At 37.8% G+C, this 14830-nt stretch overlaps 1 protein-coding gene across 4 annotated transcripts in view; it reads left to right on the forward strand.

Annotated features, from left to right (window-relative positions):
• TMEM117 (transmembrane protein 117) overlaps positions 1-14830 on the forward strand; it is a 574260-nt gene that overhangs the window by 273914 nt on the left and 285516 nt on the right. For all 4 annotated transcript variants that reach the window (XM_004447901.4, XM_058307848.2, XM_058307849.2 and 1 more), the window contains exon 4: positions 6373-6472. In XM_004447901.4, the coding sequence (XP_004447958.1) occupies positions 6373-6472 (100 nt within the window). The remainder of the gene's footprint in view (positions 1-6372; positions 6473-14830) is intronic.

Consider the following 14830-nt stretch of genomic DNA (forward strand, 5'->3'; position numbering starts at 1 on the left):
CAATAGAGTTTAGTGTTTGTGTGGTACAGTCCTTTGTTTTGTTTTAATTTTATTCTAATAACTTATATATAACATAAAATTTCCCCCTTTTAACCACATGCAAATATATAATTCAGTGCTGCTAATTATGTTCACAGTGTTGTGCTATGCCAACACCACCATCCATTATCAACCCAAATAGAAACACTGTGTCATTTAAGCATTAACTCCTCATTCCCTACCTCCAACCTGTCCCTTGGTAGCTCATAGTCTAGATTTTGACTCTATGAATTTGCTTATTCTGTTTCATATTGGTGAAATCATATAATATTTGTTCTTTCATGTTTGGCTTATTTCACTCAACTTCCAGATTCATCCATGTTGTCACATATATAAGAACTTCATTCCTTTTTACAGCTGAATAATATTCTATTGTGTATATATATATATATATATACACACACATGTTTTGTTAATCTGTTCATCAGTTGGTGGACACTTTGTTTCCAACTTTTAGCAATTGTGAATAATACTACTATGAAAATTGGTATGCAAATATCTGTTCAAGTTTCTACTTCTAAATCTTTTGGGTATATATATGTAGAAGTGGGATTGCCAAGTTGTATGATAATTCTATGCATTCCACCAACAATGAATGAGTGTTGCTATTTTTTGGTATCCTCTCCAACACTTGTTATTTTCTGTTGTTGTTTGTTTTTTAATAGTTGCTGTCCTACTGGGTGTGAAATGGTATCTCATTGTGGTTTGGATTTGTATTTTCCTTTAGCTAGTTATATTGAGCATATTTTCCAGTGCTTTTTGGAATATCTTCTTTGAAGAAATGTCTATTAAATAGACTAAATGTCTATTCGGATCTTTTGCCCAAAGGACAAAAATAGGTTGTCCTTTTATTGTTGTTTCTTTATATATTCTGGATATTAAACCCATATTGGATATGTGGTTCCCAAATATTTTCTCCCATTGCGTAGGTAGTCTTTCTACTTTCATAATAAAGTCCTTTGATGTACAAAGTTTTAAATTTTTATGAGGTCCCATTTACCTACTTTTCTTTTTGTTGCTTTTGCTTTGGGTATAAAGTCTAAGAAACCATTGCCCAAAATAATCTCCTGAAGAGGCTTCCCTTCATTTTCTTCTAGGAGTTTTATAGTCCTGGTTCTTATATTTAGGTCAATGGTCCATTTTGAGTTGATTTCATTCTTTTGCACATGGACATCCCGTTTTCCCAGTACCATTTGTTGAAGAAACAATTCTTTCTCTGAACCTTTTCCCCTTGTCACAATCAGTTGGCCATAAATGTGAGGGTGGACTTCCGAGCTCTCAGTTTGATTCCACTGGTCTACATGTTTGTTCTTGTGACAATACCATGCTGTTTTGATTACTGTGCCTTTGTATTAAGTTTTAAGGTGAGGAATTGCCAGTTTTCCAACTTCATTCTTCTTTTTCAAGATGACTTTGGTTATTTGGGGCCCTTAACCTTTCCATGTAAATTTGATGACTAGCTTTTCCATTTTTGCAAAGAAGGCTATTAGACTTTTGATTGGGATTGCATTCGATCTGTAAATCATTTTGGGCAGAAATGACATATTACCAATATTTACTCTTCCAACTGGATGTAATTTTAATCATTCCACGCTTGTTCTAACAATGGCCTGCAGCGTTTTTTACACTCCAGTGGATACTCTCTCCATCATAGCTTCATGTCCTAGGTCTTGCCTGGAAGATTCTTATACATGGAGTCAGCTCCAGCAGTCTTTCAAAAGTTAAGAACTAGGAATTTTAAGCAAATCTGGCTATTTGGAAAATAGTTGGCTAAAGGACTGGATTAAAGGTGGTTAGTCATTTCACTACAGTAACAGAGGGATTGGGTAAAGATTAATAAAATGAGTAGGTTTAATTGCTGGCCTTTTGTAGGCCTTTTAATTCCTGGCCTTAAGAATACTGAGATTTTTCACTTTAATTTAATGCAGACTGCTACTCATGTAAGTCAACTCCTTATCCATGCTGCACTTGGGTATGAAGTCCCCGATCTTATTTATATCGCCATGCATGGCTGGGAGAGACAGCTATGCCATTGTGAATCCAGCTGGCCACAGATGGATCTCCAGGGAAGCGTGAATCCATTTTGGTTTGGTGATCTATGTTTACTGCCTTCTCTTTCAACTTCTGAAGGGACTCAACCCCTAAATCACTTGGCTTTGACTGCACCCTCTTTTAAGTAATAGGCTGAAATGAACTGGAACTTTCGTTGTTAGTCATCAAGACTCTCGCCTTAAGACTGATGCGTTATATTATAGTTTTATTGACTGTTTAGCTTATATTAGAGTCTATTTTGCTTATGCCCATTTAGTAGATAGATTTCACTAGGTATGAGAGTCTTGGTATCACATGTTTTCAGGTTATCATACTTATGAATCTTTCCCAGTTCCTATATACTGAAGTTTCCACACATTTGTTATGGCTCAGAAAGTAAAGCTTGAAATCTCAAGGAGAAAGAAAAGCTAAATTTATAGCCTGAAAAGCCATTCATTTAGGATTTTAAAGGCAGAAAGACCATACTGGGGATCTATATTTACCTTGAAGACTGGTAGAAGTACAAGACTTTCCAGATCTATGCACAGCGGAAATAGCCAGTTAAAGCACAAAACAAAACAAAAAAATGGTCTGTGCAGAGTTGAAAAAATTGGCTAAAACATCAAATAAATCTAACACTTTAATGGAACTTCCTGGAAAATAAAATTTAATTCTGAACCACTCCTCCAGATCTTTGGATATGAAGCTCCACTGTTTCACTTTTTTAGAGTCCAATGTGATATTCAATGTAATTAAAATTGCTGATATGAATATATGCACGCTCTGTCCTTTACAATGTGGGCATGAAATATTGTTAAATGCTAATGGAATGGAAAATCAATGAACAAGTAGCTGGTAGTTTTTTATGACAGGTCTATGCATTTGTAAATCTTCCTCCTATTTGTCCAAAGTAGCAAAAGTAAGAATGACTACTAACCTTTATATATCACTCTTTACTTAACAAATCCATTTAAAATACATCATTTATTTCATATATTGCTCATGTTATCTCATCTGCATTATCATACCATCTAATACTCACCACATGTCCACAGCCACAAGGAGGGTGACCCCATTATTTCATACCGATGTATAATTGTAGGTGAATAAAGGATACTTTTCCTGCAGTCAAGGAGATACAGAATTAGTTAGAGAAATAAAGAGAATACAAAGCAATTATGAAACATTTTTATTGTCTTCCTCTGTGACAAAGTTCTTGGTGATTCAATCTTAATTTATTGATGTTTCTAGGGTTTGGCATACATAGGTCTACCCATGCCATATTGTAAATTAATATGAATTATTTGTGCTACCTCATTTATGCATAGATTAAGCAATTTTTACCAGTCACTTATAACATGCAGGCAATATTCTAGGTGCTGGAGGTTCAACAGAGAGCAAAATAGCTAAAATAGTTCCCTGCCCTCATGGAGCTTATTCTGTTCTTTTAAAAATCGTGTTTTCTCTTCTGTTTTTAGTGTTATAGTTAGGTCTCTTAATGTTCCACTGTTTTTTGAATGAATGACAGATGTTATGTACTAAAAAGTGTAGAGGACCCAGATGATATTGTGTTCTTCCAAAAAAAGGCTCACCCTTTCTTCTGATAGACAGAACTGTCTATCTTAATCGAGTCATGGAGTAGACTAGGTAAAGGCTAAGTTAAAGTTTTGCTGGCTCTATTCATCTCTGGTTTGCTCTACTCCCAAGGCATAGCTCCTCAGTAGCCCGGTGTACTCTCTTGGGCCACACCCCATGACAATTCTAAACTACCCTAGTCTTTTTAGCACAGCTGAAGCTGCCAAACCTTTACTTTGTTTTTCAGAAACTTTTGGCTTAGTCTTTTTGCTAAGCCTCCTGTACAAGTTCAGAATTTGGCCTGTCTTGAAAGGAAAACCTGCCGTGTCTGTGCTCAATTCTGGGCCCCTCTTTTCACATTTGGAACTTGGCTCCATAAGTCTTAATGTTGTCCCTCCTGCCCCCCGAGACCATCCTCTGTCCAGACAGTACCCGGATTATCATCTTGCATTACCTACAGAATCAGCATATGTCCCCAGAGCAAAAGCACCTCATCTTTCCACAGTTCTCTTCTATTTGATGTATTAGCCTCTTTAGCTCATTACTTCATTTGTTTACTGATGCCTTTACAAATTTTTTTTTTGGTAACGCTTGTAATTTATGTAGGTTTTTAGTTATTCTCAGCTGGATCATTGATCTGTTGTAAGTTTATCCATCCCAACCCTATTGTTAGTTACTAGAATAAAGGAATGAGGCCTTCTCTTATCCATGCATATTCACCCATAGGGAATGTACCTGGAATCTCCCTGCTACCTCACCGTATTCCAGATTTAATTGGAGATGTGGGCAAGTAGGACTGTGGCATGGAACCTGGTTTTCCAGAGAGGTGTTGGGTGTAATTGAAAAAGCTGAACCATTACCATATAGGCAACCGTGCTGAGTTCATTGGCCAAGAGTTGTTCAGTAATAGTGGTACCGAAGGAAGTAACACAAGCCGTCCCTTAAGGTAATCTGGGAACTTTCAAGTAGGCTGCTGCTTGGATGTTTGATTGGTGATGTCAGTATGAGTTGGAATGCAGCTCTTGCTGGAAACCCTAAGTTGCTGCAGCTTCTGTTGACTTATGAATGACCCTCAAAGGAAATAAATCTTAGGATTCATTGTTTATTAAACACAGTGGGGAAAAGTAGACTGTCTTTATTTTTTTTATCTCCAATAACAATTTATAGGGAGAAGGGATAGCATAGTGGTTAAGTGCCGGAGTCTGAGGGTCAACCAAATTCAATCCCGTCCATCTACTGGTTGCTTGATTTTGAGGAAGTTGCTTGAAGTCTCTGAAGCCTCAATTCCTTATCTGTAAAAGAAGAATAATACATTTCATTGTGTTGATGTGAGAGTTGATGGAGAGGCTGTATTTAAAGTGCTAATCACGCTCTCTGGCCTATTGTAAGCATATAATACGTGGCAGTTATACATGTTTTGGCTATTATGGAAAACCATGGTATTAGACAGCCATAGTTTTGGAGTGGGATCATTTACAGAGACTCTCATGGGTCGGTGAATGAATGAAGGTCGCCTGTGGAGAAAGAGCTGTTTAAGAATTCGTAAGTTTGATTTTATAGTTAAGTAAACCTATTTAAATATCTGTTTATTTTATGGATAACAAACCTGCCTGTTAAAACCCCAGATAAAAACTGATTTAAAGGTGGTTTACCTTTCCAAATGACTTAGTAAATTTTCCTTTTCATAGTTTTAACAGGTAAATACCAAAATGCCCCACTCTATTATTTTATAAAGTCAATCTAAAAGAATAAAGTTTAACTAATATTCTCAATGGTACAGGCATCATCATATATAAAAAAAGGGACAAAATTTAAAGTATACAATGTAGAGTAAATAAACTTAGAGTAAAAAATAAAATAAGGGGGAGAAATTTGATTCCTAACTACCGTTTATTAGTTATGTGGTGTTGGGCTCTTTGAAGACCAGTTTTCTCAGAGAAATTGCAACATGGAAAAAGTATACTAGGGTTTTCTTGAATATTGAATAAGAAAATGGAAATGAATTTGCTTAGTAAACAGTAAGCATTGGTCTTATTACTGGTATTTAATGGTCAGCTGTACCTCCCTCAGCTGAAATGCTGAAACTGAACAATAACGAATGTGCATTTACATTAGAACAAGAAGACAAGAATTAGCTATGCCTAAAGAAAGTGATGAGTAAATCCTTTGGTTATTATTATTTATGTAATAATTTGAACACATATATTTGAATCAAATTTTGCATTGCTTCACTGTGGGAGAGTCTTCTCAACTCTTGACGTTATTCTGAACGTGATTCAAGTATGATGGATCTAAAGCCTGGTCCCCACACTTTCTTAATAGTTCTTACTTGACAGAGCCAGGGGAACGTTAGCTCTTTTCTTCCCTTTCAAGTTCCTCTAATTCAGGAGATGTTTCTGCTCTGCTCATACTTGAGCGAGCATGAAATGAAAGCTTCGCTGAGTTTTTCTGTTTGATTTTCTAAAAGCTGTTGTCAGCCTCACAGCTCAGAATTGAAACGCATGTGGTAATTGGTTTAGCCACATCTACTCTTCAAATCTAATTGGATCTGACCCAGACACCCTCAGAGCTCTTCTTACCCTTTCCTATTTGTAAGCATATGTGATGAGACAAAAGCAAGAAAGCTGGTGGAGAAGGAGAAAATCCTTTTGCGTGTTGCTGAAGCAGAAGTCTTTGAATGTATGGCCCTCTGAGTCTGGACAATGTCTTGTGTGTTTGTTTCCACAGAGCATATATCATTACACACTATATGGGCATCCGAAATGAAAATTTCATGAAAATAGCTGCGGTAGGGACCTGGATGGGGGACTTTGTCACAGCTTGGATGGTAAGACAATTTTAACTTCACCCATTTCAAACAAACATCAGAGAAGACATGTTCGTAATGTTGGACAGGCAATGCTTTTGATGATTTAGAGTAAAATAATTACCTCTCTTTCTAGTGGAACAAATCTGTAAGTGTCGATAACTCCAGAAATTATATTTATTATCCGTGAACCTCTGGGAAAGAAGTATTGCTACTAGAATATTAATAATGGTTCTCCACAGAGATACAGTTATTTATAAATGTGCACATACATATGTATGTATGTGCGCAAATAATGTTTGTATATGTACATGCTAATGAATACACATTCATAAAATGACTAGAAAGCTCTTCCCTGTGAAGATCTGAATAATTCTATGAAAATTGTGTTTTGATCTATTCAATTTTCAGGTAAGGAATGTGGTCTGGCCTCTCTCAGAAGTCCATATGAAACTTCTTTAAGGACCTTAAAAATATTTTTCTATATTTGTTTTTCTTGTCGAATCTGTTAACATTATGGTAACTAAAAGTTCTAAGAGTTGTCTATATTAATCTGTTTTGTGCCTTATTAGTCATTATCATCATAAGCCTGCAACGACTAAACCATACCTTATGTTGAGCTCATCTGTCAAGAGTAACTTCTGTTTTTAACCATTGGGTTAATTAAACCAAAATGCAATCACTGAATGTCTCCAAATCCTGCACATGTATAAGAGAACCTCAAAGTGCAAAGAACATAATTTCCATGAAGACGGAAAACTTTGACCTTCGTTGACACCTCTCATATGTTCAGCTCCTCCTAATTAACTTTGCCCTTCCGTTTGCTTGGAAAGGAGGATGCAGTCGTTCTGGAGATCCACCAAAGGAAAGATGGTGCCATCCCAACCAAGAGCTGGCACGCTCATGTTCCTGCATGCGTACCCAGCTGCTGGGGTAGATTGACACAACACAGTCACTCCTGTTTCTAATACTAGCTTTGCTTCTTATCCAGAACAGGTGTTTTCAGGGAACAGGAAGCAGTTGTATCTACTTTTGTGATCATTCTGGAAGAGTGTCAAGTAACCGTGAAAGGACTTTGTACAGCCTGCCTTTGAGCCTCCTCCCACCTCTGTTCATTATTAGAATGTTAACAGAACACGTTACCAGATGTACCCCACCCCTTTAACTTTAAAGTCTGAACTTGAAAACGATTTACTTTATTGATAATCACTAGAAATGGGAATTGGAACAGGGCCAGATGTAGAGACCAGACTATCTCATGTCAAAAATTTCCATTTCCATTGAGGAATAAAAAAAGCTGTTGAGAACAAAATATATCAATTTTGAAAAAATGTGGTTGCCTTGAAATTTGAGAAGATTCCTTTTGAAAATGTCTGTATCAATTGTGGGGTGTGATTTTGACTCCACTCTCTGGCGTATCTCCTTAATAAAATGGAAAAGAGAACTGTATCAAGAGTTCAGAAATCTGCATTCTGTCACTGAGCTTGCCACCTACGGGTTGACCTTCCTCAAATGATACATGACTCTGAGCCTTAAAGGGGCTTAAAGCGCCTACCTGTGTTTTTATAGGTTCGATATAAAGATTGTGTCTTGCCCTTTGACACGACTTCAAAAAATGGTAAAGTGTAAGAAATAAGTAAGTGCTTTATCGTTGTCCACCTTGTTGGATCCCTCTTCCCCTCGGTTGATCCCAGTCCCTTGAGGTGATGGCAAGGGCAGGATGGAGCCGTGAGCACCCACCTGTCCCAGGACTGGGATCTGAATGTCTGTGTTTTCTTCCAATCAGCAGTATTGGGATAGACAAAGGTAATATGAGCACATTCCTTCCTGATTTTATCTAACACTGACCCCAACAAAATCAGAGAGAAGCAACCAGTCAACAGGACCCTCTGGAGTAAGGCTCAGACTGGCCACTTTACACACAAATCACTGTCTTTCCCGTTTTGACATCATTTTTTTCTTTGTGACCCAATTCCATTTAAAGCCTCAGAATTTCCCTCAAGATGGCCATTTACAGCTCTGGCCCATTTACTTTTTACATTATTTGTTTTTTCTTATTAGTATCCCTCCCTCCCCTTTCTTTTTTACCATAAGTTGGGATCCAATTGCTAGGGTCACCTTGAGAAACAAATGCCTGGTGCGACTTTGACCAAGACCTTTAACCCTTTCTGGCTGGCTGGCCACAGTGCTCTTGTCTGCCCCGTTCTCGTGGTTAAGGGAATGCAAATGATTTCACGGTGCAGCCTGTGCTCTTTCTCTAGTGCCAAGGTCTGGCTGACCTTCAGAGTTTCTCTTCAACTTACTATTTTACTGCCTTTGGTTTCTCTTAATTACCTGATAAATGTTAACCTTTTCCTATGCCATAAATTACTGCTCTGACCAACACTGCCAAAGCAGCAGAAATAGGACTTGACCGAGAGTCGAGAGACCTGTGTTCCAGGGTCAGCCCAGCAAAGTAATCTTGAGTCACTTAACCTCCCGGGGCCTCTCCTCTTTTCCTCTCTGTAAACTGAAGGAGAGTCCCAAGTCCCTTTCTGCTTCTGTTATATGAAATATTTACATTTCCCCATTAGACACAGGGGATGGAAATAGCAAAGAACACACAGTGCTTTCCTGATTTGAAAGTACAGTCACACAGGGAGGATTCCCAGAGCACATCATTTCTATTCCCATTTCTATTCACTGACTAGGCAGTAAGGTCCCGTATAAATATTTATATGTCTACATATGTGTGCATTGATAACATTTTAAAAAATAATAGTTTTTCTCACGAGAGGAGTCTCAGGTGGCTTTGACCTTCATTTGTCTTTAATACTTCCCTCATGAAATGAATATCAACGATGAAGGTGACGGTCATGGAAAAGCAAGTGGCTATTTACATTTCCAATGCAAGTGTGCCTTTTAATGAATTTCTGAAATGGGGAATTTTTTTAGGGAAATAATTCAAAAAAGTTTTCCATGGTTTTAAATGGTACAGTAAGGACTGATGTGATCCAAAGGCAAGGCTAGTAGCAGCCAATCTGATAAATACCTTGGGCTGCCACACTGCTCAGCTGCAAGCTGTGCTCAGTCATTCTCTCCGCAGTGCCGACCGCCTGGTTGGCATCGCGCGCTATTCAGAGGACAGAAGATATAGGGCGGAGTTCAGGTTGCCAGTTTTTTTTCGTCAGATAGATTGACTTTTTTTTTATGTAGAAGAGATATAGGAAGTCGGAAATGAAGCAATCCAGAGCTGGCCCTTTGCAGCTGGCAGGATCAGGGAGGAGCTCTGTGAGAGGACATGCCTTAAACAAAAGCACTGGGGGTCTCAGGCGACACCATTTTCAGGCATCCTCACGTTTGTCCAGGCTGGGGGCCACTCAGCAAGGGCCCGGAGGTGCACCTGTCGGCCCCACAGCGCTGCTCCAGTTTTACCACTCCTCGCTCGGAAGGCGGAACTCCCAGCCCTCTGGGAGGTCTGAAGGAGCAGACGCCTCTGAGGACATCACAGCGGGGTCTGCTCCTGCCCCTAACACAGTATCCGGAGTTGAAGAGGGGCTAAATAAGTATTTATTGAAAGATTCTCCCCCTACTTGACCATAAGCTTCTTGAGGGGAGTTACGGTGTCAATCATATGCGCAATTTTATTTGAAGTACACAACACTACCAGGCATAGACTAGGTGCTCAATAAATATTTATTGAAAGAATAAAAAGACAGATCAGAAGTGCTCGAAAGCACAGCATGGGCATGAAGTTCCATTTCTCTTTTCTCTGTCCAGTTTGTTGGCTTAATGCAGGAATGTGGGCATTCTAGAATGCTGGAAATGGGAGGGGAGACGAGCTATGCTATTCAAGGCACAGAGGTATCAACTCTGTTTCCTTGTAACTCCCGTGAGTTACACTCTGCACTTGTTCATGTTGGGTTTATTTCCATGACCTCGAGGATGACTGTGCTTAAGGAATGGTGTAAACATTTCCGGAATGGACTAGATTGGGAATATAATTCTGCCAGAATGGTGATGTAACTTGTGAGTATAAAGGGCATTTTATTTTTTGTGTTTTTTTCTAAGAGGTACCAGGGATTGAATCCAGGACTTCATACATAGGAAGCAGGTGCTCAAACCACTGAGCTACATCCGCTCCCCAGTGAGAATTGGCTTTTTGTTTGTTTTTAGGAGGTACCAGGGATTGAACCCAGAACCTCGTACAATGGAAGCAGGCGCTCAACCTCTTGAGCTATATCTGCTCCCCAAAGGGCATTCTTTGGCAAAGCAAAGTTTGAGCTTCTCACATCCTACTAGAGCATTCCTTGAATGATCCCGGCAGTGGCATAATCCTGCTCAGGCCTCTGGAGATGGAAGGAAGCTGGGGTATCCCGCCAGCTATTTGAGTAAATAGTGATTACTACATAAAATGGAAAATTGATTAAATTTCAGTGGACAGAAGCAAGGAGAATTAAAGAGTGGTGTATTCTTGATAGTATTTATACCCCTTAATGTTAGTGTTTATTTATAAATCTAAAACAATAGAAGGAGGAAATTTTCTGCAGTGTTTGAACATAAAGTATTCCTTCTAGTTTAAATATAGAAAATATGAAATACATTCTATAATTATACATATATGTAAAGTTAAAACAGTAAACTTTTAACTGCCACTCCCTTCTTATTGTGCACTTATTGAGGAGGGGTATGCCTATTTACATCTTTTATTTATTTCACCAAAAAAATAATTTATTTAGTTCAGATCTTTCTTTTATGTACTTGGCACTATTTGTGGACTCTTCTAAGAATGTTAAGTTTGTCAGTGAACAATAACCTAGAATATAACTGACATCACATCCTGCTTGTTATTCTGTCTGGAAATGGGCTTGACAATTCTTACTATGATCAATGCCAGTTTTCTAATTATTTCTCTTCCACTGATATTTCAAAATGACAGTGTAAAAAGCATAATTGAATTTGATATAGTATCAGAAATAAAGTAGCAAGAATAGCTTTCCTGAACTTTATGATGGAAAAGAATTCAAACTGTGAAAGAGGAAATCGAAGGATCAGAGTTAGCAAACTCATTGAACATGAGAAATGGAAGGTATATGACAACTGGAAGGGGTGCAGACTAGATACGTCACCACTAGAGCTGGACCCAAGAGCCCAGCACACTCTGAGTTCCTCTCTCATTTTCTTTCTCTGCCTGTACAGTGGCGCTAGTTCATGGCTGCAGCCTCCTTGCTAATTAGTGAACCCCATGTTTGGTAGATTGGTTAGATTGCATTTCATTGTTTTATACAATGAAAGGGAAACTGGAACAAGAGTCGAACTAGGTAAAGTATCATCTTCCTATAAAAATGCCTTCTCACATCAGATTTCCTAGAAAAACAGCAGGCATCAGGGATTTGGGGCACGGGATTGATAGAGGAAGAGCTCTCCAGGGGAACCTGTAAGGATGGGAGTGGCAGGGAAAGGAGAGGGAAGAGACAAACGTGTGGACTCACGGTCTCTGGGAAAGGCGCCCCTTGGACTGATCCACGAGGCAGTGCCCACCATTCAGACGGACCCCAAAGGCAACAGACTTAATTGCCAGAAAAGATGGCCAGTTCTATTGCTCATTTGATCGAAGCAAAGAAAAGAATTATATTTTACATTTCCTTTTTATTTATTAGGAAATTCATAGGCCATTGAATACGGTCATTTTGCTTTCACACGTATAAATATTTTAATGTCTCTATAAATATTTTAGCTTTGTGTTTTCATGTCCCTTCGAAATAATAAGTTCTCACTAAAATATTAATAAGACAGGAGAGTCTAACCTTCTGTCTTCAGATCGCATCACAGCTGGTGATCAAGAGTCTCAATTTACAGGGCTCTTGGATTTTAAAGGTATTTAAAAAATATGACGTGGAAAACAAAAGGATTTCTGAGTAAAAAATGTGTAGTAAATATAGATATTCAAGAATAGATGCTCCAATTTTGGCATCGGTTATAACTTTCCTAACTTCAATTTTTATAAAAAATGTTCAAAATTCCATCGTATGTATTAATAATAGGTATATTGTATGTAATTTATAGTCATTTATTAAAAATTTATGGAATATATTACACTAAGAGTAGGAGAGGTGCCTAGGAAAATGTCCTGAATTGAACTATATTAAGATATAAAAGACACTGCAGACATCTGATAGCAAGACATTCCCCCTGGAGGCAGGGGAGGCTCACCCTGCATCTTCTCCCTCCCCAAATCAGGGTTAGCCTCTTCCGGTTCTATTACACTGTATTTCTATTACTTGGTTATATATCCCAGAAGCAGTTGTCCCCTTTTTTCACACATCTCTATGAGTTTCCTAACACAGTGTTATCATCCTTCCCTATCTTTTAGAGCATCATTTATCAATCATTTGCCAGAAGTTTGAGTAACAGGCAGGAGACATTGATATTTGATTTTTTTTTCTGTCTTAAAGTCAATAATATAAAGAAATGAATGCTGGTTGTCAAGATTAGGTCAGGTTAGATTAGATTAGATTAGATTGGAACCTGATAAATGAAGCTATGTGCAGTGTATTATTAATGCTTTTTTAGAAGTAGTCGGGCTACTCCCTTATATATTACTTTCACCTTTTATTTAGTGCCTATTGTGGGCCAAGCACTGTTCTAATATGTACACACACACATATAGTTGCAACTATATGCATATATACATATACAGGAAAACTCATAATTTTCATAATAACAAAAAATTAAATATCATTACAACCCAAATTTTACAGGTGAGGATACTAAAATTTAAAGACATTAAAATATCTTCCCCAAGGTTACACAGCTATTCAATGGCACACTTGACTTTAAACCCAGACAAGCTGGCTCCAAAGTCTGTCCTCTCTACTACTATATTATCCGGCTAGACTAAATAATTTTCTTGGGAATATTTCATCACAGACCTTATTAAGACATGGAATATAGACATAGAATTTGGTTAGATACTTTTTCCCACCAGTGTATCAATATATCCATTCAATTTTGGCTTTATCAGCTGGGGAGAGGGGAGCGTATTTTTTCAGGCACAAGTGATACTGCGTCCCATTCCACCCAAACTATTACTTTTCATCTTTAGAAAATTCAGGTGTTTATTCCTAATCCCTTTTGACAACTATAGGTGGATGAAAACATTTTATTTCTGGGACTGGAAGAAAGTAAAAGTATAGCTTTATATTATACTATCATTGCTTAAGTTAGATACTGCAATTTCTGGTCATTTAAGTGCTAAGCGTTTTGTTTACATGAAATTGCTATCCTTTAGCAGTTATTTGCGCCAAGGATTTTTAGAGCACTAAATATTTTTATTTTCATAGTGTGTGTCACAATTGTAGTTGCATTTTACAAATATCAAAAAGAAATTTATAGCAATGAAGCACGCTGTACTTATGTGTTGTATTTGTTGCTTTATAAAAGCCATTACATCATGTTTCATTATACTGAAGTTTTGAAGGAACAGAGGAATATTTTGACAATGAACGGTTAAGTGAAGTTTTCTCAGAACCCCTACATTTGGCATGTCTCTTTCTCTATGCTGCATTATGTGAAGGAAGATTAGGAAATAAAGAGTTTCCTTTTGTCCTGGCTGGCTAATTGTATTGCAGTTTATCCCAGATCTGGACCTGCACCAGCATCTTTCACCATTCTACCTCGGTGCTCAATGGAAAATCCAAAACTGGAGAGTGGATGTAGCTCTGTGGTTGAACGCCTGCGTCCCATGCATGAGGTCCTGGGAGCAATCCCCAGTACCTCCTAAAAAAAAAATCTTGAAGTAGGTTTGTGAAGATGATCTTGCACAAGAAAAAGAGTCAATTAAGCAGGTAATAGTAGTTAAACTTACTAGTTAAGCGTAAAATTAAATAAATACCTTCACCACTTCCCCAAATATCAATTAAAACAGAAGGTAAACTCCACATCAAGAGTTTCTTTAATCCGATAGAACAGAGCTCACAGAAAGTTGGGACACTGCAAGTGCCAATTTAAAAATCCAAGTTGTTCTTGACTGCTAACCAGAGGGTACATAAGAGATTGCCTAACTGAAAGTGAGGTGCTTGAGATGAAACGGGAAACCTGAAGAGAAGCCATCTGCATTAATTGAAAAGAATTGTACCTCTCATAAAGGTTTTAAAATACATCACAAATGATACTATGAACCTGTAGCTCTTGAAAGGAAATGAAAGCTAATAATTTTCAACATCTGAGTGCTTTTTTCCTATATCTATAATTACCCTAATTTCAATTTGACATTTTCAATTAAATAAAGGAGCTAATAGAATCAATTTAGATTTTTGGTAAATCTAAGTGCTGATTTTAAAAACAGTACAGGAAAGTGGACTTGGCCCAGTGGTTAGGGCGTCCGTCTACCACATGGGA

Source organism: Dasypus novemcinctus, chromosome 12 (assembly GCF_030445035.2).
Source record: "Dasypus novemcinctus isolate mDasNov1 chromosome 12, mDasNov1.1.hap2, whole genome shotgun sequence".
NCBI lineage: Eukaryota > Metazoa > Chordata > Mammalia > Cingulata > Dasypodidae > Dasypus > Dasypus novemcinctus.